At 40.9% G+C, this 27,129-nt stretch overlaps 2 protein-coding genes across 3 annotated transcripts; one reads left to right on the forward strand and one right to left on the reverse strand.

Moving 5' to 3' along the window:
- Positions 1 to 7,716: 7,716 nt before the first annotated feature.
- LOC310635253 (oxidoreductase HTATIP2-like) lies at positions 7,717 to 19,617 on the forward strand. 2 transcript variants are annotated; one of them, XM_083354005.1, is made up of 6 exons: positions 7,717 to 7,816; positions 9,528 to 9,702; positions 10,967 to 11,074; positions 12,496 to 12,633; positions 17,573 to 17,634; positions 19,137 to 19,617. In XM_083354005.1, exons 2-6 carry the CDS (start codon positions 9,529 to 9,531, stop codon positions 19,351 to 19,353), a joined length of 699 nt encoding a protein of 232 aa, XP_083210131.1. In that variant the 5' UTR covers positions 7,717 to 7,816; position 9,528; the 3' UTR covers positions 19,354 to 19,617. The 2 variants fall into 2 exon arrangements, with proteins under 2 accessions (XP_083210131.1, XP_083210130.1); XM_083354004.1 differs by having other exon boundaries at positions 7,744 to 7,917.
- A 488-nt stretch (positions 19,618 to 20,105) lies between these two features.
- On the reverse strand, positions 20,106 to 25,325 carry LOC310633433 (olfactory receptor 5AR1-like; the record flags this gene model as incomplete). The annotated part of the gene is made up of 2 exons (XM_083351138.1): positions 20,106 to 21,145; positions 25,318 to 25,325. The coding sequence occupies 2 exons, from the start codon at positions 25,323 to 25,325 to the stop codon at positions 20,173 to 20,175; spliced, it is 981 nt and encodes a 326-aa protein (XP_083207264.1). The 3' UTR covers positions 20,106 to 20,172.
- Positions 25,326 to 27,129: the final 1,804 nt, after the last annotated feature.

Raw genomic sequence — 27,129 nt, forward strand, 5'->3', positions numbered from 1 at the left:
GATGTATAACAGAAGGTAATAAACATTATCTTCTCTTAAGTACCACAAATAAACTCGTTTCTATAGCCCATCTCTTATCTATAAACAAATTCATAAAACATCAGCATCTCAGTCAGTCAGCAAAAGTTCATTAAGAGTAACCAGAGATATGATATCTATTTTAATCTTGATCAAATAAACGTTCAAAGTCTTGGTTTTTAATCCATTTAAAATAGTGTCCTAGATCTTGATTTCTTTTCATTTCTGCTTCATCCTTCTCACCAAAGCTTTAATATTTACGAGGTTGTTGGAGAGTTGTGATAGAATCCACTATGCTAGTCTTCCCAAATGTTGAACACTTCAAGTAAGTTGGTCTTCCATTCCAAGAATTTCCAATCTACGTATCACCCAAAGCCCACAAAGCTGGAGGGAGCTAAGCTGGCAAAGGATCCTGAGACCTAAAAGTGGCACAGAATAAGTTCTAGTAATATCATGATGTGCTTGCTCCTGGCATTGCTGTCAGCAGGGACCCAGTAGTTACTTTCCAGACCTTACAGGACCTTAATTTACTTTTTAATGTTACTACTGATCATTTGCTATCTTTAAGTCATGACCAAGGAAAAAGCAAAACTTTTTATTATGGACCATGGTGTGTATTAAGGAAAAGGGCAAAGAAATGGTTAATGGTAAAACCTTTTTGCTTATTTCTGGTCCTCCCTGAGGGCTTATCAAAGTTCAAGTCATAATGAATATAACATGGTGGTTGTGAAAGAAACATTATGCATTATTTTCTATAATATAGATCATGTCTAGTGTTTAATGAAGTGATGGAGTGTAGTGAGGAGTTGGGTCCCCAGGAGGGAGGAGGTGCATTCCAGAGGAGTAAGAGGCAACTCAGCCCAGATACTATGTGTATGAGAAAGAGGGTGAAGACAGCTCCTCCTAAGAGTTCACAGAATATATTGTAGATGCAGATTGCAGAGTGCTCAGTGTGGCAAGATTTTGTTTATAAGTAAAGAACTCAGTTTTAAAGAACTGCTATCTGCCATTCTTGATTTGCCAGATGGAAGCTGAATTTGTCCTCTTTTCCCTATATGTGAATTTGATGTAATTGTCATTTGCTGCTGTTCTTAGGTGATGAAATTAATCAGAGCTGGCACTTTTCCTGGAATGTTCTCTTGGTTCTTCCTCATCTCAGTTCCTGTGAGATCACAAATAAAAGCTCACAGATGCATGACAATTAATGGAGCTTTCAGGCTAGGTTGTACATCACAGATTTGTACATCTGGCACAGCCCTTATAAAAGACCAGAGAAGTCAAGGTCCAGAACTAAACTCTCTCAAATGCATTTGTTGCTGATTTCTTGTTCATTGGTAGCTAATTTGTATTGAAGGTAAGTCTCCCATGGAGGGCATTGCTTTAAGAGCCAGTATATGTTGACACTGTGGTCTTTCTTAAATATTCTTTCACCATTGCCATAGTCACATTATTATACTCAATTCTCTTTCATGCTGTTTCTTATATATGTGGGAATGTTAACATGGGATAGAACAGCAGGAGAGCACTCTTTATGTACCTGAAAAAATGTCACACGGAAGACTATTGCTATTCACATATTCCAAAATACCAGACATGGAATACTTGTGTTTATTATAAAAAAGGAAATTCTGCTTGAAAAACATCCTAACATTAAGAACAAATCAACAATGGAAGCAATTAGCCCTGACCATTTAGAACAGGGCTTTTCAACTGGTGGTATGTGTACCACTGGTGGTAAGCGAGCACATGGCTGGTGGTATGCGGCATCGCCTTCCTCCCCACCCTGCCTCCCCCCACCTCTCCCCTGCTCCTTCCTAGCTTACTTGCTGCCGGAAAACATGCTGCTGCAGGAACCTACCAGGCTGCGCGAAGAGCGCAGGTGCAGAGTGAGGCCCCGCCCTCCCCTGGGACTCATTGTGCAGCAACCATGTTGTCCTTCCCCCAGAAACAAGCATGAGCCTGAAGTGGACAAAGCCACCCACTCCCTCGGCAGGTAGGTGTTTGCATCCACTCACATCCATCTTCAAAATAACTTTGGACAACTTTCTCATGTATAGTTTGTTCAGGTCTAGAGGGATAATAAATTAATTCCTCCCCTAGTGAACCCTTAGGTCTGGCACCGAACCTCTCGAAATCTGCATGGGCCCCTTGAGCGACTGCCTGTGCTCCATCAGTATAAACTATTTCTGGAGTGTCAGCTTGAGGGCTTGTAAAATCAGAAAACGGTGAGGCTGAACTTAACTCAGAGGCTGCATTCTCTTCTCCAAGACGTGTAGCAGATGTGAGCGGAGTCTGTAAACTGGAAGGGAGATGTCTCTGTGAAATAACTGTCTCCTCTGCAGCAGACTGATAACGGGCCTTTTTCTTCTTTTTCCTCGGCATATTGCAGCAATTAATCACACAGGGTTCCTCAGTCGTGGGACTAACTAGCTGGCTAATTGCCTATCAGTAGCAATAAATCTTGAAAACAAAAAACAAACCATCCTCTGCTACCATTGTCAGGGAAAAATAAATTAATACTTCCCTATCAGAGGGTGATGAACCGTGGTTCATTTGACACATGGTAAAGATCAGGTAAAAATAAAGAAACCCGAGGCATATTCTACTGTATATAAAACTTTAATTGGAAAGCAAAGAAAGAACTTAACTGACTACATCCTCTCATCAGACAGAATACAAAGAGAAGAAAAAAAGTAAAGTGAGAGAACTTTTGTAGACATGCGCAGTTAACAGCAGTGCTAGGCATGAAACCATAACATGGCTGGACATGTGACAATCACCTTGGTTACATTGATAAGAATACTATACAGCTGGCAGAAAAACAGAGTGAGACGTGCGTAGCTGACAAACAAACAAAAAAAACGCAGTGACATTTTCCTCCCCCCCCCCGCGAGCTTGCAATACCCCTCACGGCCCTCACATTGCCTCCCTCCTAGGGCTCGAGAGATTTTCCCCTCTCCTCTTCCCGATGTGCAATGCAAAGAGGAAAGCAAAGCGGCCAGACAGCGCACACCCTACCCGAGGATTCATCCTGTGGCAGCAGGTGGGAATTGAGGCCGACGTTTGTTTTCCTGATGTGCGCCAGGGCAGGTGAAGCCATCAGAATGCGGGTGTGGAGGGAAAAACGCGCCCAACTCCCTCCCCGCCCCACTGTTGGCAACTCCATACAGCTGGCCCTGACCTCCACCGACTGGAGCCCATTGGCGGAGGTTGGGGCTGGCCATATGGAATTGTCAGCTGATCCGTATGGCCAGCCCTGACCTACACAAGTGAAAAGCAAGGGAGATTGCCAGGAGCACAAATCGGTGCGTGCTGAGAAACGCCGATACCTCACTGCTGTAATCTCCCTCACTCAGTTTCAGCTTGCCTTGCAAGAGAAAGCAAGCTGAAACTGAGCAAGGGAGATTGCCAGGAACGCGAATCGGCTGATCTCACGCTGCTGCAATCTCCCTCGCTCCGTTTAAGCCAGGGCTTTTCAACCTTTTTATCCATTGTGCCACTTTTAGGTCAAGGCAATGTCCGAGTACCACCAGTTGCCCAGCAAGGTGTCAAAAACTTGATCAAAAAAAAGGGGAGAAAAATTATAAAGTACAGGTAGTACTCTTCTTACAACAATTCACTTAGTGACTGTTCAAAGTTACGACGGCACTGAAAAAAGTGACTTATGACCATTTTTCACACTTATGACCGTTGCAGCATCCCCAGGGTCATGTGATTTACATTCAGATGCTTGGCAATCTATTCATATTTATGATGGTCACATTGTTCCAGGGTCATGTGATTGCCTTTTGCAACCTTCTGACAAGCAAAGTTAGTGGGGAAACCAGATTCACTTAACAATCATGTTACTAATTTAATTTCTCTATCTCCTTCTCTTTCTCTCCCTCTCTCCCCTCCCTCTTTCTTTCTCTCTCCTCTCTCTCCCTTTCTCTCCCTCTCCCTCTTTCTCCCCCTCTATTTTTCTCTTTCCCTCTCTCTATTTCTCCCTTTCTCTCTCTCCCTCTATTTCCTTCCCTCTTTCTTTCTCCTTCTCTCTCTCCCTCTTTCTCTTTCTCTCCCTCCTTCCCTCTCTATTTCTCCCTTTCCCTCTCTCCCTCTATTTCCCTCCCTTTCTTTCTCCTTCTCTCCCTCTTTCTCTCCCTCTTTATTTCTCTCTCTCCCTTTTTCTCCCTCTATTTCTTTCTCCTTCCCTCTCTCCCTCTTTCTCTCTCTCCCTCCCTATTTCTCTCTTCCTATTTTTCTCTCCCTCACTCTCCCATTGTCCCTTCCTTTCCTTCCTTCCTTTCCCTCCCTCTTTCTTTCTCCTTGTCTCTCTCTCTCTTTCACTCCCTCTTTCCCTCTCTCTATTTCTCCCTCTTTCTCTCTCTCCCTCTATTTCCCTCCCTTTCTCCTTCTCTCTCTCCCTCTTTCTCTCCCTCTTTATTTCTCTCTCCCTTTCTCCCTCCCTATTTCTTTCTCCTTCTCTCTCCCTCTTTCTCTCTCTATTTCTCTCTCTCCCTCTATTTCTCTCTCTTTCTCTCTCTCTTTCTCACTCCCTCACTCTCCCATTGTCCCTTCCTTTCCTTCCTTCCTTTCCCTCCCTCTTTCTTTCTCCTTGTCTCTCTCTCTCTCTTTCTCTCCCTCTTTCCCTCTCTCTATTTCTCCCTCTTTCTCTCTCTCCCTCTATTTCCCTCCCTTTCTCCTTCTCTCTCTCCCTCTTTCTCTCCCTCTTTATTTCTCTCTCTCCCTCCCTATTTCTTTCTCCTTCTCTCTCCCTCTTTCTCTCTATTTCTCTCCCACTTTCCTCTCTCTTTATTTTTCTCTCTCCCTTTTTCTCCCTCCCTATTTCTCCTTCTCTCTCTCCCTTTCTCTCCCTCTTTCTCTCTCTCCCTCTATTTCTCTCTTTCTCTCTCTCTCTTTCTCTCTCCCTCCCTCTTCCATTGTCCCTTCCTTCTTTCCTTCCTTCCTTTCTTCCTTTCCTCCCTCTTTGTCCTTTCCTCCTTCCCTCTCTCCCATTGTCATTTCTTTCCTTCCAAATCCATTTTTACCAAGAAACCTGATGCCCACTTAACTCTTTATGAAGCACCGGAGGAAAGTTGGGGAAGATCTATCAATGATACTCGGAGGTTGCTAGCTCATTTAATAAGCTTTATTCCAGCAACAGAAACACCTCGTATTCGCTCAGAGTCAATCCATGCACGCCAACAATGCTGCTGTGGACCGTGGGGCAGGAAGGCGCCCTTCACACCGGAGGGATGGAACATGCACCAACGCACCCTTCGCCCTGCTCGCCTTCTGCAGACGTGGCTGGAGTCCCAGGTGGGGGGAGATCCGGCACTCAGGGAAGCACATGCTAGCAACTCACAACCAGCTTCTCTTGGGGGACGGAGGCACAGAGCCAGCCAGATAGGACTCGGAGCGGTTGACCGTCCCAGACTACAGATGCACCTCCACCTATCCCAGGGTGGCCCCCGCAGTGGAGCACAGCGCAGGGCACCAGCATGCCCCACTGCCACAGAAGCGGCCCGCCAGAGCAGCCCCAACTCCTTCACCCCCGACAGGCCCTCATCCCGGAGCCTCCTGTGCTGGAAACCTGCAGCAGCAGCATAGCAGGCCTTGTGAAAAGCGGGGCAGGTGGCGGTAGCTGCAAGCAGGGAAGGCTGCTCCTGCTTGAAAGCAAGGGTTCAGGCTTTCCCAGGGCTGGCAGACCGAATTGAATTGAATTGAATTTATTAAATTTATATGACGCCCTTCTCCCCAATGGAGACCAGCCTCTCCCTCTCCGCGCTAAAGCAGCACCCGCGGAGGGGCCCTGTGACCCGGCTTTCTCTTGCAGAAAGCAAGCTGAAACCGAGTGTGGGAGATTGCCAGGAATGTGAATCAGCCGATCTCATGCTGCTGCAATCTCCCTCGCTCGGTTTCAGCTTGCCTTGCTGCAAGAAAAAGCAAGCTGAAACAGAGCGTGGGAGATTGCCAGGAATGCGAATCGGCCAATCTCACGTTGCTGCATGCAATCTCCCTCGCTCGGTTTCAGTTTGCCTTGCTGCAAGAAAAAGCAAGCTGAAACAGAGCGTGGGAGATTGCCAGGAATGCGAATCGGCCAATCTCACGCTGCTGCAATCTCCCTCACTCGGTTTCAGCTTACCTTACTGTTTCCCCACTAACTTTGCTTGTCAGAAGGTTGCAAAAGGCAATCACATGACCCTAGAACAATGTGACCATCATAAATATGAATCGATTGCCAAGCATCCGAATGTAAATCACATGGCCCTGGGGATGCTGTAGTGCTCATAAGTGTGAAAAATGGTCATAAGTCACTTTTTTCAGTGCCATCGTAACTTTGAACAGTCACTAAGTGAATTGTTGTAAGAAGAGGACTACCTGTGCTTTATAATTTTTCTCCCCTTTTTTTATCAAGTTTTTGACACCTTGCTGGGTGACTGGTGGTACTCGGACATTGCCTTGACCTAAAAGTGGTACAATGGATGAAAAGGTTGAAAAGCCCTGGCTTAAATGAAGCGAGGAAGATTGCAGCAGCGCGAGATTGGCCAATTCGCGTTCCTGGCAATCTCCCTTGCTCCATTTCAGCTTGCATTCTCTTGCAGCAAGGCAAGCTGAAACTGAGCGAGGGAGATTGCAGCAGCGTGAGATTGGCTGATTCACGTTCCTGGCAATCTCCCTCGCTTGGTTTCAGCTTGCTTTCTCTTGCAGCAAGACAAGCTGAAACCGAGCAAGGTAGATTGCAGCAGCGTGAGATCGGCCGATTTACGTTCCTGGCAATCTCCCTCACTCAGTTTCAGCTTGCTTTCTGCAAGAGAAAGCCAGGCCACAGGGCTGCCTCCGCGGGTGCTGCTCTAGCGTAGAGAGGGAGAGGCTGGTCCCCATTCGGCCTGCCAGCCCCGAGAGAGCCCCGAGCGAGCGGCTCGCTGGCCGCTGAATTCTGGCTTTCGAGCAGGAACAGCCTTCCCTGCTTGCCCTTAGCTGGCGCCAGGAGCAGCTACCACCACCCGCCCCACTTTTCACAAGCCCAGCTATGCTGCCACTGCAGGTTTCCAACAGCGGGAGCTCCGGGATGAGGACCTGTCGGAGGTGAAGGAGTTGGGGCTGCTCTGGCAGGCCGTTTCTGTGGCAGTGGGGCATGCTGGTGCCCTGCGCTGCGCTCCACTGCGGGGGCCACCCTGGGATAGGTGGAGGTGCATCTGTAGTTCGGGACGGTCAACCGCTCCGAGCCCTGTCTGGCTGGCTCTGTGCCTCCGTCCCCCAAGAGCAGCTGGTTGTGAGTTGCTAGTGTGCGCTTCCCTGAGTGCCGGATCTCCCCCCACCTGGGACTCCAGCCACGTCTGCAGAAGGCGAGCAGGGCGAAGGGTGCGTTGGTGCATGTTCCATCCCTCCGGTGTGAAGGGCGCCTTCCTGCCCCACGGTCCACAGCAGCATTGTTGGCGTGCATGGATTGACTCTGAGCGAATACGAGGTGTTTCTGTTGCTGGAATAAAGCTTATTAAATGAGCTAGCAACCTCCGAGTATCATTAATAGATCTTCCCCAACTGAGCTATGCTGGCTCAGGAATTCTGGGAGTTGAAGTCCACGAGTCATAAAAGAGCCGAGGTTGCCGACCCCTGCTCTAGGTAAACCCGCTCTGAGAAAAACCCACAGCGGCAACTTCACCTTCAGTGAGGTGGGGGCGGGCGGGAATCCCTTTCAACCAGAGGCAGCACGGTTCTGCGCACGCGTCCCTTCGCGGCCACTGGCACGTTGGAGGCTGCACCCCGTTCTCTCCCTCGCTCTCTGTCAGGGCTTCTCTCCGAGACTTCGTGACAGGTGAGCGATTGGCGCTTCCAGCCGAAGGCCCCCCCCCGCCAAGTAGGTGGCCAGTCCAGACGCCTGAAATGCAACTGGAGCCTGAGTGGCACGTAAACCAGGTGCGCTATTTCTGAGTCTAAAGATGGTTGCAGCATCTTTTCCCCCGCCAACCCCCCCCCCTCTCTCTCTCTCTAATTAGGCTAGTAGGAGCTTCTCCAGAGAAGTCCCGGGAGGAAAAAGTTGCTGGATGTTTTGCCAGAAGAATGGGAAGGACCCCGGGAAGGACAACAAGGAGAAGGCGGGAAGGGTGTTTTGTTTTGTTTTGTTTTGTTTTTATTTTTGCCTTGGTGCGCAAGTAATGTTTCCCCGTGGACCGTTTCTCGGGGCCGGGGGAGAAACGGCGTTCTCAAAGAAAGACAGCGAGGCCTGTGGTTCAGTGACTTTTATTGCGAGGGAAATTATTTCTTAAAGGAAAAATAGCTGCTTGTTTTCCTTTACCAGTCTGCCCCGCCCTTACAGCCGGGAGCGATTTCTCAAATAAGTTGCCGAACAACACTTCCCAGCAGCTGCAAGCCGGTGGTGAAGGATTCTGGGATATGTAGTTCAACAACATCTGGAAATCTGTTGGCTCCTGGGTTGCTCTTAAATGAAAAAAAAAAACAAGGCATAGTATGATACCGTACACTTGTCAGAAAGAAGGAAAATGCCCATTCACTTATGGGAAGGTAAAAAAAACGTAATTTTCTTCCAAATACAGAGTCTTTTACCTATATACTGGTTTAGGCTGTTCTTATAATCTTAATATAACAGCCTACCCCAGTACAGGTAATTCTAGACTTACAATAGTTCATTTAGTGACTGTTCAAAGTTACAACGGCATTGAAAAAAGTGACTTATGACCATTTTTCACACTTATGACTGTCGCAGCATCCCCATGGTCTTCTGATTAAACTTCAGATGCTTGGCAACTGGTTCATATTTATGACGGTTGCAGCGTCCCGGGGTCATGTGATCACTTTTTGCAACCTTCTGACAAGCAAAGTCAATGAGGAAGTCAGATTCACTTAACAACTGGGTTATTAACAACTGTAATGATTCACTTAACTGTGGTAAAAAAGTCATAAAATGGGGCAAAAATCACTTAGCAACATAAATTTTGGGCTCAGTTGTGGTTGTAAGTCAAGAACTATCTATATACCGGTATCTCTAATATTGTCTAGTTTATTGACAGCATAATCTCATCCTTTATTTCTGGTTATAGATCTTGCACGTGGCATGCCATGATCATATTTATTTATTTATTTATTTTAATTTAATTCCATTTATATCCCGCCCTTCTCCGAAGACTCAGGGCAGCTTACAAGCTTAGCAGTAGCCTTCATTCTATGTATATGCCTGCTTATTAGGGCTTTCACACACACCCCAAGCGGCATTATGGCCTGGCAGTAATTGTAAAAGTTGTTTTTGTTTTTGGTACACAGTATGGTTTTCCTTTGATTTGTTTTGGAGAAATCAAACACTACTTGATCCAACAATGCTGTGTTTCCATTTTCATTATCAGTTTTCAAATAATTGATTTCTTGTGAAGTTGAAGTTGCAATCCTGTATAGTTTTATTTGAGAAAGAAATTGTCACTGAATCTCTTGGGACTAAACATCTACATTATGTAGGGAACTGAATTGTAAATGTCATTTTTTAAAAAAAAATCACTGCTGTCTTTTGCCAACAGTATGGCGGTTCCCAGTTCAGAAGAACAGAAGAAACAAAACTGTTTCATCTTGGGTGCTTCTGGAGAAACTGGGAAAGAATTGCTACTTGAAATCTTAAAGCAGCAAAAATTCTCTCGTGTGACCCTCATTGGCCGCCAAAAGCTAAATTTAGAAGGGACTCTTTACAGTAACGTGGTATGAAACAAAACTTTTTTTTAATTTTACGTTTTTGTCCACTTTCTCATTCCCTTTAGAACTGGACAGAGATTTAAAGCTGGGTCTCTCTGGACACAATTTGCATTCTAAATGCTAACCACATGGATTTTTGTTATATATTATTATAGTCATCCTCAACGTAGTGCTCAGAAAAAAATACTGTAAATCTATGCTACCTGAAAATCCAACCTTATCTCTCAACATTTCTTGACAGCAATGTTGATGAAATATATTTATAGTCATTAACAATATATTACGTATCTTTTATTTTATTCTTCTCTATTCTATACCAATAGAACACCTTACAAATTTATCAAAAATATAAATAATTGAAAATATTGAATACTCTATCCAAAATACAAGACAATCAAGCAATTTTAAATACTTGTGTAAATAATTACTCGTTTACTAACACTAATGATAAAAGAATTTGGAAATCGAATTATGTAGGACATAATATAGTACATAAACAATGTAAAGAATATGGTGCCATAAAGAAAACTGTCATATAAAAAAGAACTGGATGAATCAAATTGTCTTCAGTCTTTTATATACTAGATTATAATATCCATCACAGAGTTGCTGGTATTTCAAGATACTGGAGCCTTTTTTTATATAGTGTAGCTCTTAAGTTAGCTTACTGGCACTTTTGATTCAGACATTTCTATGCTCCTTCTTTCAATTAAATCTTAAGTGGTTTAGATAACTGTTTACATATAAATGTAAAGAATAACAGAGTTGGAAGGGACCAGGAAATTTCTTCTTAGTTCTAGGTTACTTCTCTTCTTGAATTGTTTCAAACTTATCTCAGGTACATGAATCTATTCAATTCTTCAGTTCCTAAATGCTCCCAAGAATAACCATAACTTAACTAGCTTCTTGAACATCAGCAATGAGGGTGCTTTTCTTATTTCAGAGTGTAGCTTATTCCACAAGAAGGGAGCCTAGTAGAGAACATTTGCTTCTACGCTCCCTCTTATCACACCACACCTGGAAGGAAACTTCAGCATTCCTTCTCTGCCTTGTTCAGGTTGTGCATTTTAATATGTACATTTTATTGATTGTTTGATAATTTCATCTTGGCTTCTCAACGTGAGTTGAGATTTTGTCATTAGTCAGGAGATGTTCTGTCTTCATTTGTTTTGGGAAGCAGGGAGACACATATATTTCATTTTCTCCATTGGAGTTTCCAGTTCTTTCTTTCACGTCTGGTTTTTTGGGTGTCTCTCCTGCCTGTTTCCAGGTCCAAGAAGTTGTTGACTTTGAGAAGCTAGATGAATCAGCTGCTGCCTTCCAAGGACATGACGTAGGATTTTGCTGCTTGGGGACAAGCAGAGCCAAAGCTGGAGCGGTGAGGAGAAAAATAGGTCAATACCTGGGTCTGGGCGGAATTGAAAAAGGTGGAAAATTGAAAGGAAGTTAAGAGGTATAAAATACACCTTAGAGTGGACTTTGCTGGCAGGTGGGATTTCATGGATTGTTTCAGCCTTTCCCAACTTGGCATCCTCCTGTTATTATTGGACTACAGTTTTAGTTGCTCTGAGTACTAATGGTAATTGCATTTTCCATATACTTAGAGCAGGGGTGTCAAACTGCTGGCCCACGGGCCAGACGTATCATCTGGAAGGCGCGCCCACCCCATTGCCGGCAATGGCAAAACCGTCCCGATACGTTGTGCGACGTCATATGACGTTGCAAGTTTGACAGGTCTTACTTAGAGAAACCAAACTGGAAAATGTGAGTTCCTTGGGGTCTGAGAGACAGAAGATTGAAATGGCCGCTTGGCATTTTAAGGGAATGAGTTGGCCTGATGAGGAACGGGTGTGAAGACTTTAGAAGTTTACTATGTTTCTTCCAAAATGCTAGAAGTGCATATCAACTTAGCTTATCTTTTGCCCATGGTAAGCCAATTTGCATGCCACCTTTTCTAAATTTTATAGTTAACACAGGATTTTACCCAAATCACCCAAATTGTGCATTGTACTGGCTGTTTACAGGTTTAATTTTTTTGGAGTTATCTTGCACCTCTGGTGGGACAACATCTTCTGGGCCAATGGTTGCACTTAATTTGAGTACATGAAAAGGGTGGAGGAAGATCCAACATATCAAAAAAAAATTTGAACTCAGTTCATTTGCATTTACATTTACATTTAATTAAGCATAACTATAAGGGATGCGGTGGCTCAGTGGGTTAGGACGCTGAGCTTGTCGATCAGAAGGTCGGCAGTTTGGCGGGTCGAATCCCGAGTGCCGCGTAACAGAGTGAGCGCCTGTTACTCGTCCCAGCTTCTGCCAACCTAGCAGTTCGAAAGCACGTAAAAATGCAAGTAGAAAAATAGGGACCGCTACGGTGGGAAGGTAACAGCGCTCCGTGCGCCTTTGGCATCTAGTCATGCCGGCCACATGACCACGGAGATGTCCTCGGACAAGCGCTGGCTCTTCGGCTTTGAAACGATGAGCACCGGCCCCTAGAGTTGGAAACGACTAGCACGCATGTGCGGGGGAACCTTTACCTTAAGCATAACTATACATTATGCTATTCTCTGATCAGCATGTATTTATTTTTTTCTTTCCACATTAAAATTAATAGCAATTTTTGAGGTGCCTGATTGTCATAAACATAGTTTTGGAGATGAAACAGCCCTGAAGTCTCAGATTAGATAACTCTTGATGTGTCATCTCTTGATATGTCAAACAGGCTCCAACTCATTCCAGGTCATTGGAAAGGGGAGACTTTTTCAAATAAGTAAATGCAACTTTCTCTAAATGCAGGATGGATTTGTGCGTGTTGATCGTGATTATGTTGAACATGCAGCAAAGCTAGCCAAAGCTGGTGGCTGCCACCACTTTATCCTAGAGTCAAGCAAAGGTGCAGATAGCTCCAGCAGATTCCTCTATCTAAAGACCAAGGTATGTCTGATGGGCTGCAAAACGAGATACGCAGTGGGTGAGAGAACCAACTGGTTTCAGAGTTCTCCCTGGTTGGGTCCCCAGGTTCTGTTTAATTTTTATATACAGAGTGCCAGATCCTCCATTCTACTGCCATTCGGGATTATACAGAGAAAGAGAGTTCTTATTTAACGTATCCTCCAAGGAGGTCATGATTACATAGTTGGTTCTTTCTCCTACTCTTTTTTTTTGTAACATTTTATTGGTTTTCCAATTTGACATGTAAGTATTTGAAAAGCAATGTGGTGGGGTTAAATAATAATTCAATAGCATAAACCAGCAAAGCTTACATGAGGGGGATTTTGATTCATATGAATAATGGTCATAGGCGTAAGCAGATACAAAAACATAAAGAATTGGAAGAAGAGATTAAATTGAAGAAGAAAGCTTTTATTTTGAATCCGTCAGATAAGAGACTAAGGATTTCAATAAATTTGTTGAAAGAGCAATTTAATATGTTAATGGCGGATCAGGTTGCAACTTGTTTGCGATATGCGAAACATAATACTTTTTGTAACGCAAACAAGCCCGGTAGGTGGCTAGCTTATCAATTAAGGAAAAAACAGAAGTTATGTACTAGAGAGAAAATAGAATATAAGGGTAAAGAAACATATCAACAAAATTTGATTAAAAAGGGTTTTTTGGATTTTTATGAAAAGTTATATACTAGTGAGAATATACAAACCTTAGATATAGATAAATATTTACAGGAAGCGCATATTCCTATGCTTTCATATGAACAACGGGAAGGGATGAATTGTTTAATCACTTCTGAGGAAATTATATCAGCAATTAAACAGTTAAAAGTGGGTAAGGCTCCTGGTACAGATGGCTTAGCAGCAATTTATTATAAAACTTTACTTGCAGAGATAGTAGAACCTTTAAAGGAACTATTCAATAATATCCAGGCTGGAGGGGAGGTGCCTCCATCCTGGAGAAGGGCTTTTGTATCGTTGATCCCAAAGGAGGATCAAGATCTTACTCAGCCTAAGAATTATAGACCTATATCGCTTTTAAATACAGATTATAAGATTTTTGCAAAAATATTGGCAAATAAATTAATGTTAGTTTTGAAACAGATGGTTCATACAGATCGGTCTGGATCTATAACTGGAAGATATATGAAATATAATGTAAGACAAATAGTTAATTTAATTGAGTATTGGGATAAGAATAACCAAGTCCCTGCGGCATTGATATTTTTGGACGCTGAAAAAGTCTTTGATCAGTTGAACTGGCAATTTTTATTGAAAGTTGTGGATAAGATGAATTTTGGGGATAAAGTTTTGCAATCCATCAAGGCCATATATCAACAATCGGCGCAAATTATAATTAATGGGGGATTAACAGATGCATTTAAAATTGGAAAAGGTACAAGACAGGGGTGTCCCCTGTCACCATTACTGTTTGTTTTAACATTGGAGATTTTATTGATTAAAATTCGGGAATCAACTAAAATAAAGGGAATAAAAATAAAGCAGAATGATTATAGGTTAAGAGCATTTGCGGATGACTTGGTTGTTAAATAATCTCAAAATTCAATCGGTTATAGATTTGATGGAAATCATAAGTCAATATGGGAAAGTTTCGGGTTTTAAGGTAAATAATAATAAGACTAAAATATTATCTAAAAATATGACTATGAATGAAAAGGAAATGTTAGCAAAATTGACACGTTATGAAATAGTGAAAAAGGTTAAATATTTGGGAGTATATATTACAGCCTCTAATGTGAAATTATATAAGAATAATTATGAGATGTTATGGTTAAAAGTACAAAAGGATTTAAATAATTGGAAAAAATTAGAATTATCTTTGTTGGGAAAAATTGCAGCTGTTAAAATGAATGTTTTACCAAAGTTTCTCTTTTTGTTTCAAATGATACCTATTTTGAAAAAGGATGCTAATCTGGATGATTGGCAGAAGGGTATTAATAAATTTATTTGGGCGGGGAAAAAACCGAGAGTTAAACTTAAGATTTTACAAGAAGCTCGGGAAAGAGGAGGACTTAAGGTGCCTAATTTGAAATTATATTATGATGCAGTGGTTTTAACCAATAAAAGTATACTTTATCTGGAGGGATGGGATTTATTATATGGGTGGCATGCATATTTGATTTATGATAAAAAAAAAGTTGATAAGGCTTTTAAATCCCATATTTTAAGAAGTGCTTTATTGCATGTTTGGAAAAAGTATTATTATAAGTTGAATTATAAAATACCAATTTGGGGGATTCCTGGACACGCAATAGAGGGGGTGTCTATGGGTGTGAATTACTTAGACTGGTAGGGAATGATTGGCAATTAAGGTCGTTAGCTGAGTTAAAACAAGAAAATATCGTACAGTCTTGGTTTCAGTATACTCAATTGCAAGCTAGGTGGAAATTAGATCAGAAGGTTGGTTTGACACTGATGGATGAAAATTTGGTAAAACAGATTAAAGATCAAACTCGAGCGCATATAAAGAGAATTTATAATGCTTTAATAGAATTGGATTCGGAAACGGAATTGGTGAAAGACTGCATGGTAAAGTGGGCTCAAAATATTCAAGAATCGATCCCATTGGATGTTTGGGAGGTAATTTGGGTTAGAAATGTAAAATTTACTCAAGCCCAAAATTTAAGAGAAAATTTTTATAAAACGTTTTATAGATGGCATTTGGATCCCAAAAAGCTGTCTTGTATGTATTCCAATTTACAGCCCAAATGTTGGAGATGTGGTAGTTTGGACGCTACTTATTTTCATATTTGGTGGACTTGTAGAAATATAAAAGCTTTTTGGATTAAAATTTGGTGGAACATTCAAAAGATTTTTAAGAGAAAGATAAAGTTTACCCCACAATTATTTTTATTGGGTGTTATTACAGATTGTGATACTAAAGAAATTAACTTGATGTTGAATTTGATAACAGCTGTGAGGTTATTGGTAGGGCAATATTGGAAGGATTGCCTGCCTACTATAGACGAGTGGACGCTTAAAGTGTCAAATTTAGCAGAAATGGCTAAGATTTCTGCTTACTTGAAGAAATTCATTCACAAGAAAGATACATTTCGGTTTGGAGAAGATGGATAGATTATATTAAGAAAAAATATGGGACCAAAAAGTTCCATTTAGCTTATGAGTAAATTTTAGATTGTTATAACTTAAACCTTTTTTATTATTATGAGTTATAATAATATATATATATATTATACAGTATTATTATTGTATTAGTATAAGTTGGATACTTTTAGATTGTAATTATGTTATAGGCGGGTTAAAGTGCATTATGTATTTGGTTATATAGTTGGTTAATGTCAGTTGAAGGGACGCGGTGGCTCAGTGGGTTAGGACGCTGAGCTTGTCGATCAGAAAGTCAGCAGTTTGGCAGGTCGAATCCCGAGTGCCGCGTAACAGAGTGAGCGCCTGTTACTTGTCCCAGCTTCGGCCAACCTAGCAGTTCAAAAGCACGTAAAAGTGCAAGTAGAAAAATAGGGACCACTACGGTGGGAAGGTAACAGCGTTCCGTGCACCTTTGGCGTCTAGTCATGCCGGCCACATGTCCACGGAGACGTCCTTGGACAAGCACTGGCTCTTCGGCTTTGAAACGGAGATGAGCACCAGCCCCTAGAGTCAGAAACAACTAGCACGCATGTGCGGGGGAAACGTTACCTTTACTTTACTAATGTCAGTTAGATTATGATTATTATATATTTGTAACCCTGTAATCAGCTTTGGGAAGTGGGGGAGGGGGTTTAGGGGTGAGTTGGGGATGGGATAATATTGTAACTTTTATAAAACTTTTCAATAAAAAAAATAGCATAAACTTTAGTACCGATCTCAGGTTACATTATCAAATATTCCTTCTCTTTTCCCCTTAATCAAGGTAGTACATTTCTGATTAAATCAACTCAATAAAAACATCATTGTTACATTTATCAATACATTTTTAACTTATACATATTTTAATTAATCTGGGTATAACAATTCATGTCCTCTTGTTAATTTTTACTTAATTTTTAAATTCTCACCAATATTCCAATCAACCTTTAAAATCCATTAGTTTCAAGCTCTGGGTAGCCAAGGTTTCCCTTATCTCACTTCATAAGAGACTATAATATCCAAAATACACGTTTTACCTGTTTTAATGTAATCTTATGCTATTTCCTAAAGATTTTCTATTTCCCACCATACTAAATTTTCTAGTTAATAATAAACTCTCCCCTTTTAGTAGATTATAGCCATTATAGATATTGCCTGGGTTAATCAATAACTCAAACATATTCCTGATAGTTAATTTTTATTTCCCTTTGAATCCTAATTTTTCAATATTATACAAATCAGAGCCTTATTGCCCACTAATTTCTAACTATTTTAAATCTAATAACCCAGATTCCCCTTATCTGTTCCTTTCCCAAGTGTAGACTACCACTCGTAATTCCATAATAGGCAATCTGATGCCTTCTAGATACATTCAGAGACAAGCTCCAACATTCCCCAAGAAATATTGCTTCAGCAGAGGAAGCAAGTCCCTTCTAGAGCAATGGCTCCAGGAGATACTGTTCTTTATTACAATTGTTTTTCCAGGTTGCTCAAGTAATATGTGCAAAGGAAAAAGCTGCACTGTGACCTACAGCATAACGTAGGTGGCAATACATTTTCATTTTTCTTGGCTGAAGATCTATGGTTTGTCAAATTCTAGCCATTACAGAGCATGCAGGTTACTTTTTTCTGCAGTTTATAATTCTAAGAGTGTAACCTAATAGTACTTGTGAAGGTAGATCTCCTCTGTCATATGAGGATCTTCAGCAATCCTTCCTTCTGTTTTATTTTGATGTGTATACTTTTCAGCTTCCATGTGTTTCTATGTACAGGAGAGAGAGCTCAACCAATGGAGGTTGTTTTATTCCTTCCCTCTTTAGGGTGAAGTAGAGAACAGGATTAAGGCACTTGGATTTGACAGATTCTCCATATTTAGACCAGCGTAAGTATATTGTATATGTGAATCTGATGGAAGAACAAACCGTCAGTTGATCGGCATGTAGAAGGATGCTCGTTCCATCACATAGGAAGTTGTCTTAGTTGTGAGTGTTGCTGATTAGCTAAGATTTGAAGTTTCTCATTGTAACAAAATTAGTTATTTAATTCAACTTCTTTTTAAGCTATTGCTTTAAAAAATTAATAACCTTATTTCTTGTAGGCTGGTTAGGGTTAGGGTTAAGGTTAGTCAACAGTACGCCAAATAAGCAGCGTAGATGTAGAAAGGTTTCATTGCAATGTAGCCAATTTCAAAATTTGATCTCTAAGAATGGAGGTATGAGTATACTTCCATTCACACATGCTTAAGCAAATTGGTCAAAACTAATACCAGTGGTGATTTTGAGTAAATTTGAGAACCTAAACCACAGGTATCATTTATGCAGAGTCAGATTTAAGAGTTTATTTTGTATGTAATTGGGGATGCAGTCCAAGTCACAATGCTGTGAAGCAGATTAACATACAAATGAGTAAGTTAATTTGTTTTGTTTTTCATTGATGAGCAGAAATTTAAGCCCTGGCCCTCGCCAAGGCAAAACCAAAATTCACACTGCAGATCACAGAGAACCATTTTCCTTCACCTGTGGCTGTTCAACATATTATTTGAACCACACAGATTCATAGCAGGAATTAACAACAGCGTCTCCCAGGGCCATTGCTTTCTCAGCCAAACTATATATACAGCTACCATGGTGTGGCTGCCCTTTCCTAGCTTGGGCAAATACCTTTGCTCTACTGGAAACACAATTTAGTATTATCTTTTTATTTTTAAGGATTTTCTATAGTTGGTTAATTTTGGCATCCCCAGCAACAGATGTTGCCTTATCAAGAAGTTTTATTTCTTCACCATCTCTCTGGTCTTGAATGCACCTCATTTTCCAACCTTGAAGAAAAAGAAGTAAAATCAACCAGTAAACTGCTGAATGCACACAGGATTTTTTTCTGTTTGCCAGTAGGGTACAAATTTACATGTGTTTTAGGATGAAGCAGAGCATAACTGTTTTTAACAAAGTTCTTAGAGCTTGATTGAAATGTGCTTTTTCCCCTCTATTATATAACCAAGGAGATGCACTACAATATTTCCATTTATACAAAAGAGCCAATAGGGACAAGAATCAATTCAGCTAGAAGCACCATCTTAAGCATTAGTACCACATAATGTTACACTTGTAATCAAACTTTTCAGTACATTCTATTGACAGGCAGGTAAATTTTATCAAGCGTTGTATCAATAATCAAACAATAACTCATTATAATGAAGGCTTTCATGTATTAAAACCCACTGTTCCTATCTCATCCTTCCGTGGCTTGTTTTGCAATTATCTTGCTACATACTTCTTTGTTGTGAATAAGAAAATATTATCTTCTTGTTGCTGCTTTGTTGAGAACAACAAAAGCCAGGTAACATATAACTGAGAAAAAAGTTCCTTTTCTGCCTTTCTTCCCTAGGGTGCTGCTATGTGATCGCCAGGAATCTCGGCCTGGTGAATGGATGGCCAGGAAAGCCCTAGGAGTGGTAGCCCATTTCTTTCCCACGTATATGTCTATCCCTGTCACAACAGTGGCTCGAGCAATGGCCAATATTGCAGTGATGCCAGCAAAAGATGGGCAGAAAGTGGAGGTGCTGGAAAATGCAGCCATCCATGCCCTTGGTCAGTCAAAGTAATCAACAGAGAAGAAGGGATGTTTCTTGGATAGCTTTATAATGAAGGGGTTCCATTGATTCCCCAAAGCCTAGCTTTACTTGTAATTTTTTTATACTGCAGAGGTTCTTTGAATAATAAGTACCTATGAATGGCATTTGAATTGCATTTCATGGGATTGTTGCATCAGGAGCATGTGATCCTGAAATAACTAAAAAAAAAAAAGCCTTAATGTCATTGGTGCTCTTTCAAAAGCTTTAAACGCGGATCCTGCCTCTTAATAAAATTAATTATTTAGCTACGGAATTGTGTATGGTCTGTTGATTAAACACTAACATGCTAAGAGTGCAACTTAAAAATGCATGGTAGACGGAATGAAGATATGAATGTATAAACTTTATTATGGTCAAAATCCAGGAATATCAAGCAGAATGCAGAAACATTTATACAGTAGCCATATAGAGACTCCTTGTACAAAATTCACTAGTTTTATAGGAATGTTATGAAGAGCTCCTGTTAATCTCATTTCAGGCCTTATATGCTGCTGCAGAGACTTCGGCTTATTTGTTGCCTAGGTGCCTATCTAATACACCAATCCTTCATTTAGTCACTTCGTTCTGGTCCACCAACCAGGCGATTAAGCAAAACGGTCATTAAGACTTTCAGAAATAAGAAGTCTAATGCTTAGCCATTTGCATATGGGCTATAGGGACCCTGAATAAACAAAGATAAAGGGGAGAATCCACTAACTGGTTCATGAGACTTCTCACACCACCAGCCTATGCTTGAGACTGTCATAAGGCAAACTTATGAGTGATGTTCAACCATTTCCATCTTCCAAGCTACCTCATGGCCAGGATCTTCCTGGTCAACAGATGTTTCATAGCCTCTTTCACATCTTTGTTCTTCAGGCTGTAGATGACTGGATTCAGAAGAGGTATCACCAGAGTATAAAACAGAGAGACCACTTTGTCTTGATCTTGTGATCCATCCTTGTTCCTTGGCTGGGCATACATGAAGATGGCAGTGCCATAGAAGAGGCTCAGAATGATCAGGTGGGAAGAGCAGGTGGAGAGGGCCTTTTGTCGTCCTTGCGTAGAGTGGCTCCAGAGGACAGTCCACAAAACCCGGAGATAAGAGACAAAGATGGTAGTGATGGTTACTATGGCAATGACAGTTGTGGAAACAAAAAGGATTACTTCAGAAAGCTGAGTGTCAGAGCAAGAGAGCTTCAAGACAGCAGGGATATCACAGAAGAAGTGGTTGATATGGCTTGGCCCACAATAGGACAACCGGAAAGCTCCGCTAGTCTGAACGATGGAACCCACTAAACCACAACTGTAAGCCCCCAGCACAAGGCAAATGCAATTCTTGTGGGTCATGAGTAAGGTATAGGTCAAAGGGTGGCAAATGGCCAGGAAACGATCATAGGCCATGGCTGCCAGGAGAAAACATTCTGTTGTCACCACAGTAGTAAAACAAAACATCTGAGCTGCACAAGATGGAAGGGAAATGGAAGCCTTGCCCTGTTGTAGCTGAGCCTCCAGTGCCTTGGGTGCAATGACCGAGGAATAGCAAAGATCCAAGAGAGAGAGGTTGCTGAGGAAGAAGTACATTGGAGTGTGCAGACGCTGTTGAGTTCTGATCAAGATGACCATCCACCCATTGCCAAGTACCGTAAGCACATACAGGAGAAGGAACATGCTGGAGAAGAGAGGACTCAGTTCAGGTTTCTCTGTAAAGCCTAGGAGAATGAATGTGGTCACAGTGCTTCTATTTTCATCTTCTGAGGAACTGTGGCTGGGCCTGTGAGATCTTCAGACGAAACCATAGATATGATACATCACAATAAATAGGCATAGGGTTAAAAGTAACCGTAAAACTTAAAATACAAACAAAGATGCTTCTTTAAAAGAAAGTGGAAGGAAAGCAGAAGCATTGGTAGATTAGATTATGTATCTATAAAATTGCCCATGGATGCACACGCGTGTACACAGAGATCCATACACACAAGCCAGAAAGCTAGAGGTAAGCAAACAAGACACCATCAGTGCAATCCCTTAATATGCCTATAACAGGGGTCCCTGACCCCCAAGCTGTGGACTGGTACCAGTCTGTGGCCATGCAGGCCATGCCAGCGAGTGAAGCTTCACCTGCGCATGTGCAGAATTTAGGCAAGTGTGTGAAACCATGACACCACCACCACCCCAAGTTTGTAGATTTTTTTCTCCAGTGAACTGGTCCCCAGTGCCCCAAAAGGTAGAGGGCTGCTGGTCTATAATTAGTCCTCACTTTGTGATCACAATAGGATCAGGAATATCCATCACTAAGAAATTCATTGTAAAGTCTGACATCACATGACCATGTGGCCATTGTAACTCTAGATGAACAGGTCGTTCACCAGAAAGCAGGCAGTTGAGGGACTCCCAAAGAAGGGTAGGAGGACCACAGGGGGATGGGGAAGTCCTGGAAGTCTCAGCGCCAGCTGCACATGGGTTGCGGCTGCTACAGTGCGGCCTAAGCTTAGGGGATCCGGGGAAAGAGAGCGTGGGGTGCATGCAGGCCTGTATATGAGCACAGAAAGATCATTGAAAGAAGGCACTACAGCTCAGGAGCTTCCTGGGGTATTGCAGCGCTTGGAGCTCCAAGAAGCCTATGAGTCACTGCGTGACACTAAGCTGCAGCCACCCCTGTATGCCTCAGCCAGCAACTCAGCGCAAAGCTGTATGCCCTGTATGCCCCATCCAGCAACTCAGCGTAAAGCTGCTGTTTCCCTGGGAAGCACCAGCAGCATGGCACAAAGCTGTGGGTCTGGGTCTACAAGAAGCCCCCAAGCTGCAGCACAGTGTAAAGCCCAGCCCCAGCAGCCCAGGACAAAGGGGCTTCTTGGCATTCAGTGGCATTCTGGGTCTGCAAGAAACCCCTGGGCTACAGCGCGGTGCAGTGCAGAGACCGGCCCCAGTTCAGCAGCATAAAGCAAAGGGATTTAACAAAGATATAAATCTGCATATTAGAATGGCACATCAGTTTGGAGGTTTAAATCAGTACTAAAATAATTAAAATGTTAAGGCTACAGTAATTAACTGCAATAAAGATGATTCAAACTGTAAGTCACAGACTGCAATAATTTCTGCCTAGTCAAGAAAATTGGGGGAATTTAACTGATCATAATATAATGAAATTTTTTAGTTTTATGTTAGGAAAGCCATAAACCTGGGTTATAATAAAACCCATTTAGAAGATTTTAATCCAAAACTGGTTTCCAAATTGAGTTATGTTCTATGTCAGATTTCTTTTTCAGATATGAAATTAGTTTTGACACCAGTGCATGCTTCTGTAATTTAATGAATTATTCTTCTGCAAAAAGGATTGTTCATAATTTCCAGTAAGAAGCATAAAGAATCCTTGCAGTTGTTACCATGTAAACATTTTGTTTTGTATTCTCTGTAGGGATATTAGCAGTGGTGGCATTCAGCCGGTTCGCACCACTTCGGCAGAACCGGTAGCTAATTTTTTCTTGCCCAGTCCCAGAATGGACTTCCGGAAGCGGCATCCACACACAGAACTGGTTGTTTACATATTAGAAGCCCACCACTGAATATTAGTATTTCTCTGACAAATCATTTTTCAAAATCACTGGGTTTTACAACCCTACTAAGTGATACGAAAAAGTGATCCAACATGATTGTTACATTTCCAATAGTGCAATGAATTGTCTATTTCCACAATCAACACTGGAGTAATAGATAGAACATCTTATGCCAATTTGCTCCATGCACAGTATTGTAATGAACAGAAGGAATAACCTTGAGGGACAACAGTCAGATAAAAGAAACTTGAGTTCAGAGCAGTACTATAACCTAACAAAACATCTCCGACAAGATCCTCGCTGCCTCTCACGAAGACAATGGGAGGGAAGGGGGAAGCACATTTCAGACATGCAAGACTCTGTTATTATAACCTTATAATAAAAATGATATTACCCTGCATGGTTTTGGTTTCCTAATCTGGTCTACTAGGAATGGCTGACAAATATTGGCTGCAAATTTGACCGTTTTCTTCCACTGATATTCCCATTGTTGCATACCAATTATTCTATTTAAACTATGCATCCACTTTAAATCAAACGGTCTTTCTGATCTGTTCTTCACCAGCAACTCATCCATTTAAGTGTAAAGTATAAAGTGTAAGTCTACAAACTTTGCCATTACTTTTATGATATAATAGTTCATGCATTATTTTCATTTTCCATTATAAACATTGCTAAATCTTGCCATTGTGGCTTTGGAGAGGCTTTGGGGCTCCATCCTGCTCCGGGTTAGAATCCAGATCTGTGGCTGCTTTTATGTTTCCAGATCCCAGAAGGAAAAAATATACTAAGCCAAGCTTGCATCTTTAATAATATTTTCCAAGTGATATTACTGTACAATAAATACAGTAAACAATAAATAAGTAAACATTCAGCTCCATCCAATTGCCCTGACTCTACCTTGAAATAAGGGATTACAGAGTCATAAGAAAAGGAATTACTGTATAATAAATATGCCAAGTTAATTATGCATTTAGTTGGGAAAAAATAACACCTAAAAGCTGTTTATCAAGCATTTTATTTTATTTGTTTGTGTAACTAATGATTAGGTATAGCTTATTTATTTATAAAACATATTTGTTGCTCCTTTCGTATCCATAGACTCTGCACAGCTTACAACAGTGAGAAGGGCTAGGAAACTACCGTAATAGATTTCGTTTTAAGCTGGTATTTTCTAACCTACACATTGTTTATCTGGAAGGCTGCCAAGGGGTAAATAGATGACAAGGGTAATGCAACAATGCACAAACTCAGAAGCTTCCACCCATACTGAGCCCTCTGTTTTTGCCTGCCCCAAAAGGACAAATGAACAGATAGCAGCATGTGAGGAAGCCCTGCTATGTTTGGGTCAGGTTGGAAAGAAGTTTGATTATTTTAGAAAATGAATTATATACATTTACTAACTTTTAGTAGACATTATCAGTATTTTAAAATACTAGACAGGAAAGCAGCTTCCCACCGTCCTGCTCACTGCTTCCATGCCTGTTTCACTTTGATTCCAGCTTCACTCCAACTTTGGCTCCAGATTTTGTGCCGGCTTCAGAGCTCAATCATTCCTTTTTTCCGTTCCTTCTGTTGGGAGGTTTTGTGGAATATTTTCCTATATCCAGTTATCACCCTTTTCTACCACCTGATTTCATTCCAGTGAAAGTTAAAAAGGAAAGAACCAGGCATGATTCGGGTTAAAAATTGTGCAGCATACTGAATAAATGCCGTATAATTACTTTTCTACTCTACTGATTTCTTGAAGCTCTATTAATCACAGTTTTTAGAATTTGTTTTAAATGATTGGCAGTGTCAACCCACACAAACCCACTGAATAGGAAGAGGATCAGTGGTAGATTATTTCAGATCCGGAGTCCTACATTGCACCAACTTGTAAGGTAGAGGGCAGGTTTAATTCAATAAATGTAAATTTAACAAAAGTATATTTCTGGATCTGATTCCAACAAGAAGAAAAATTAACTATTCCAGCTTCAGGGTTGATATGACTTCTGCCCTATTTGGGGGATCACATTCAAAATTTAATGGGGTTTTAGTTCTAGCAGGCTGAAACCTGCTCAATTTTTTATGTGTTCCTACCATGTCTTGTTTTTACTCTGAATTAATCAAATCAGTATGAGAGGAATGGAGCTTTTTGATCATGGTAAAGGAGAAATCTTTTTGCAAAAAATCTGACTGGATCCTGTATTCTCCCAGAGACTATAGGATTGCATTCTTAATTGCCTTTATTTGATTGCATTAAAATCAATTTCTAATGAATATCAAGACTGGCTTTTTCAAAAGCAAACTGAAAGATTTAACATTCAAAAAATCATTTTTAAATTTTAATAATGCATAACATGAAACAAAGTATTCCAGCTAAGCTCTGTAAGATAAAGTTGTTTTAGTGACTCACCTGTCCATGATTTCTCATTGAACATTTATCAGCAAGCTACAAAAGAAGAATCATGAGATCACTTGATGGCAAGGAACAAAAGGGGCAATGGTGGATGCCAGCATTTGAGAAAATAATGATGCTAATTTGGGAAAGATAGAATGTTTTGCCAGCTAGCACTGGCATGTTGGAAGTTTTCACATATATTGTTTTTTTAAAAAAATAGTGTGCACATTCTTGAGCTTCCATTGAGGATATTTAAATTTCAAACATTTTACCTCAGAATAAGACTTCTTAAATGTTGGGTCCTGAAATCCTTCAGCAGTAAAAAAAAGTGTCCAGATTAAGTAACTGAAAGACCTTCTCCTTAATCATAGCATTGGAGATAGAGAGAAGTAAAGGTGTTCAAGATATAACCTTGTCCTCTCAGTTCTAGTCATAAATCATTTCAGTTGAATGTGGTAAAAGATGTAGCTGGACAATGGCTGGAAGATACAAGTTTTACCCTTGGCTCTGTGGAAGAGGATGCCTTTTATTTTAGAAGTGAAAGAAATAGATGTTACTTTCAGTCCTTCTGGGAACTAGTCTAATGCAATTACTAGCTGTGCAACAAATAATAATAATAATAATAATAATAATAATAATAATAATAATAATAATAATAATAATAATAATAATAATAATAATAATAATGTTGGAAGGTACCTTGGAGGTCATCTAGTCCAAGCCCCTGCTCAGGCAGGAAACCCTATACCATTTCGGACAAATAGCTGTCCAGTCTCTTCTTAAAAACTTCCAGTGTTGGAGGATTCACAGCTTCTGGAGGCAGTTTGTTCCACTGGTTAATTGTTCTGTCAGGAAGTTTCTCCTTAGTTCTAGGTTGCTTCTTGATTAGTTTCCATCCATTGCTTCTTGTCCTGCCTTCAGGTGCTTTGGAGAATAGCTTGACTCCCTCTTCTTTGTGGCAGCCCTTGAAATATTGGAACACTGCTATCATGTCCCCCCTTGTCCTTTTCTTCATTAAACTAGACATACCCTTTCGTTTGTTTGTTCATTCACTCAATTTCTACTAAAAACATTGTAAAACAATAAAAGCAATGAAAAATAATAAAATATCCAAGTTAACTTAAATAATGCATTAACCTAGATAATATTTCAATCATCTGCTTGTTAGGTTATTTGCATACTGTGAGAATTAGACCACCCAGATATGAAGACCTGGAATAAGGCAATCCTTGCTTCACCTAGAATTTGTTTTCAGGCAGTTTTCGTAAAATCATGAATTGGAAGGATCCAGTGCACTGCTCAGTGCAGGAATCCAAATTAAAAGCTCTCATATAGATGGCTATGTATCTTCTTCTCAAACACATCCATCTCTAAATGGTCAGGGCTAACTGCTTCCATTGTTGATTTGTTCTTAATGTTAGGACGTTTTTCAAGCAGAATGTCCTTTTCTATAATAAAGACAAGTATTCCATGTCTGGTATTTTGGAATGATATGTGAATAGTGATAGTCTTCCGTATGACATTTTTTCAGTTACATAAAGAGTGCTCTCCTGTTGTTCTATGTTAACATTCCCTCATATATAAGAAAAAGCGTGAAAGAGAGTTTAGTATAATAATGTGCCTTTGGCAATGGTGAAAGAATATTTAAGAAAGACCACAGTGTCAACATATACTGGCTCTTAAAGCAATGCCCTCCATGGGAGACTTACCTTCAATGCAAATTAGCTACCAATGAACAAGAAATCAGCAACAAATGCATTTGAGAGAGTTTAGTTCTGGACCTTGACTTCTCTGGTCTTTTATAAGGGCTGTGCCAGAGGTACAAAT

The sequence above is a fragment of the Vipera ursinii genome, assembly GCF_947247035.1.
Source record: "Vipera ursinii genome assembly, chromosome: 2".
Lineage (NCBI taxonomy): Eukaryota > Metazoa > Chordata > Lepidosauria > Squamata > Viperidae > Vipera > Vipera ursinii.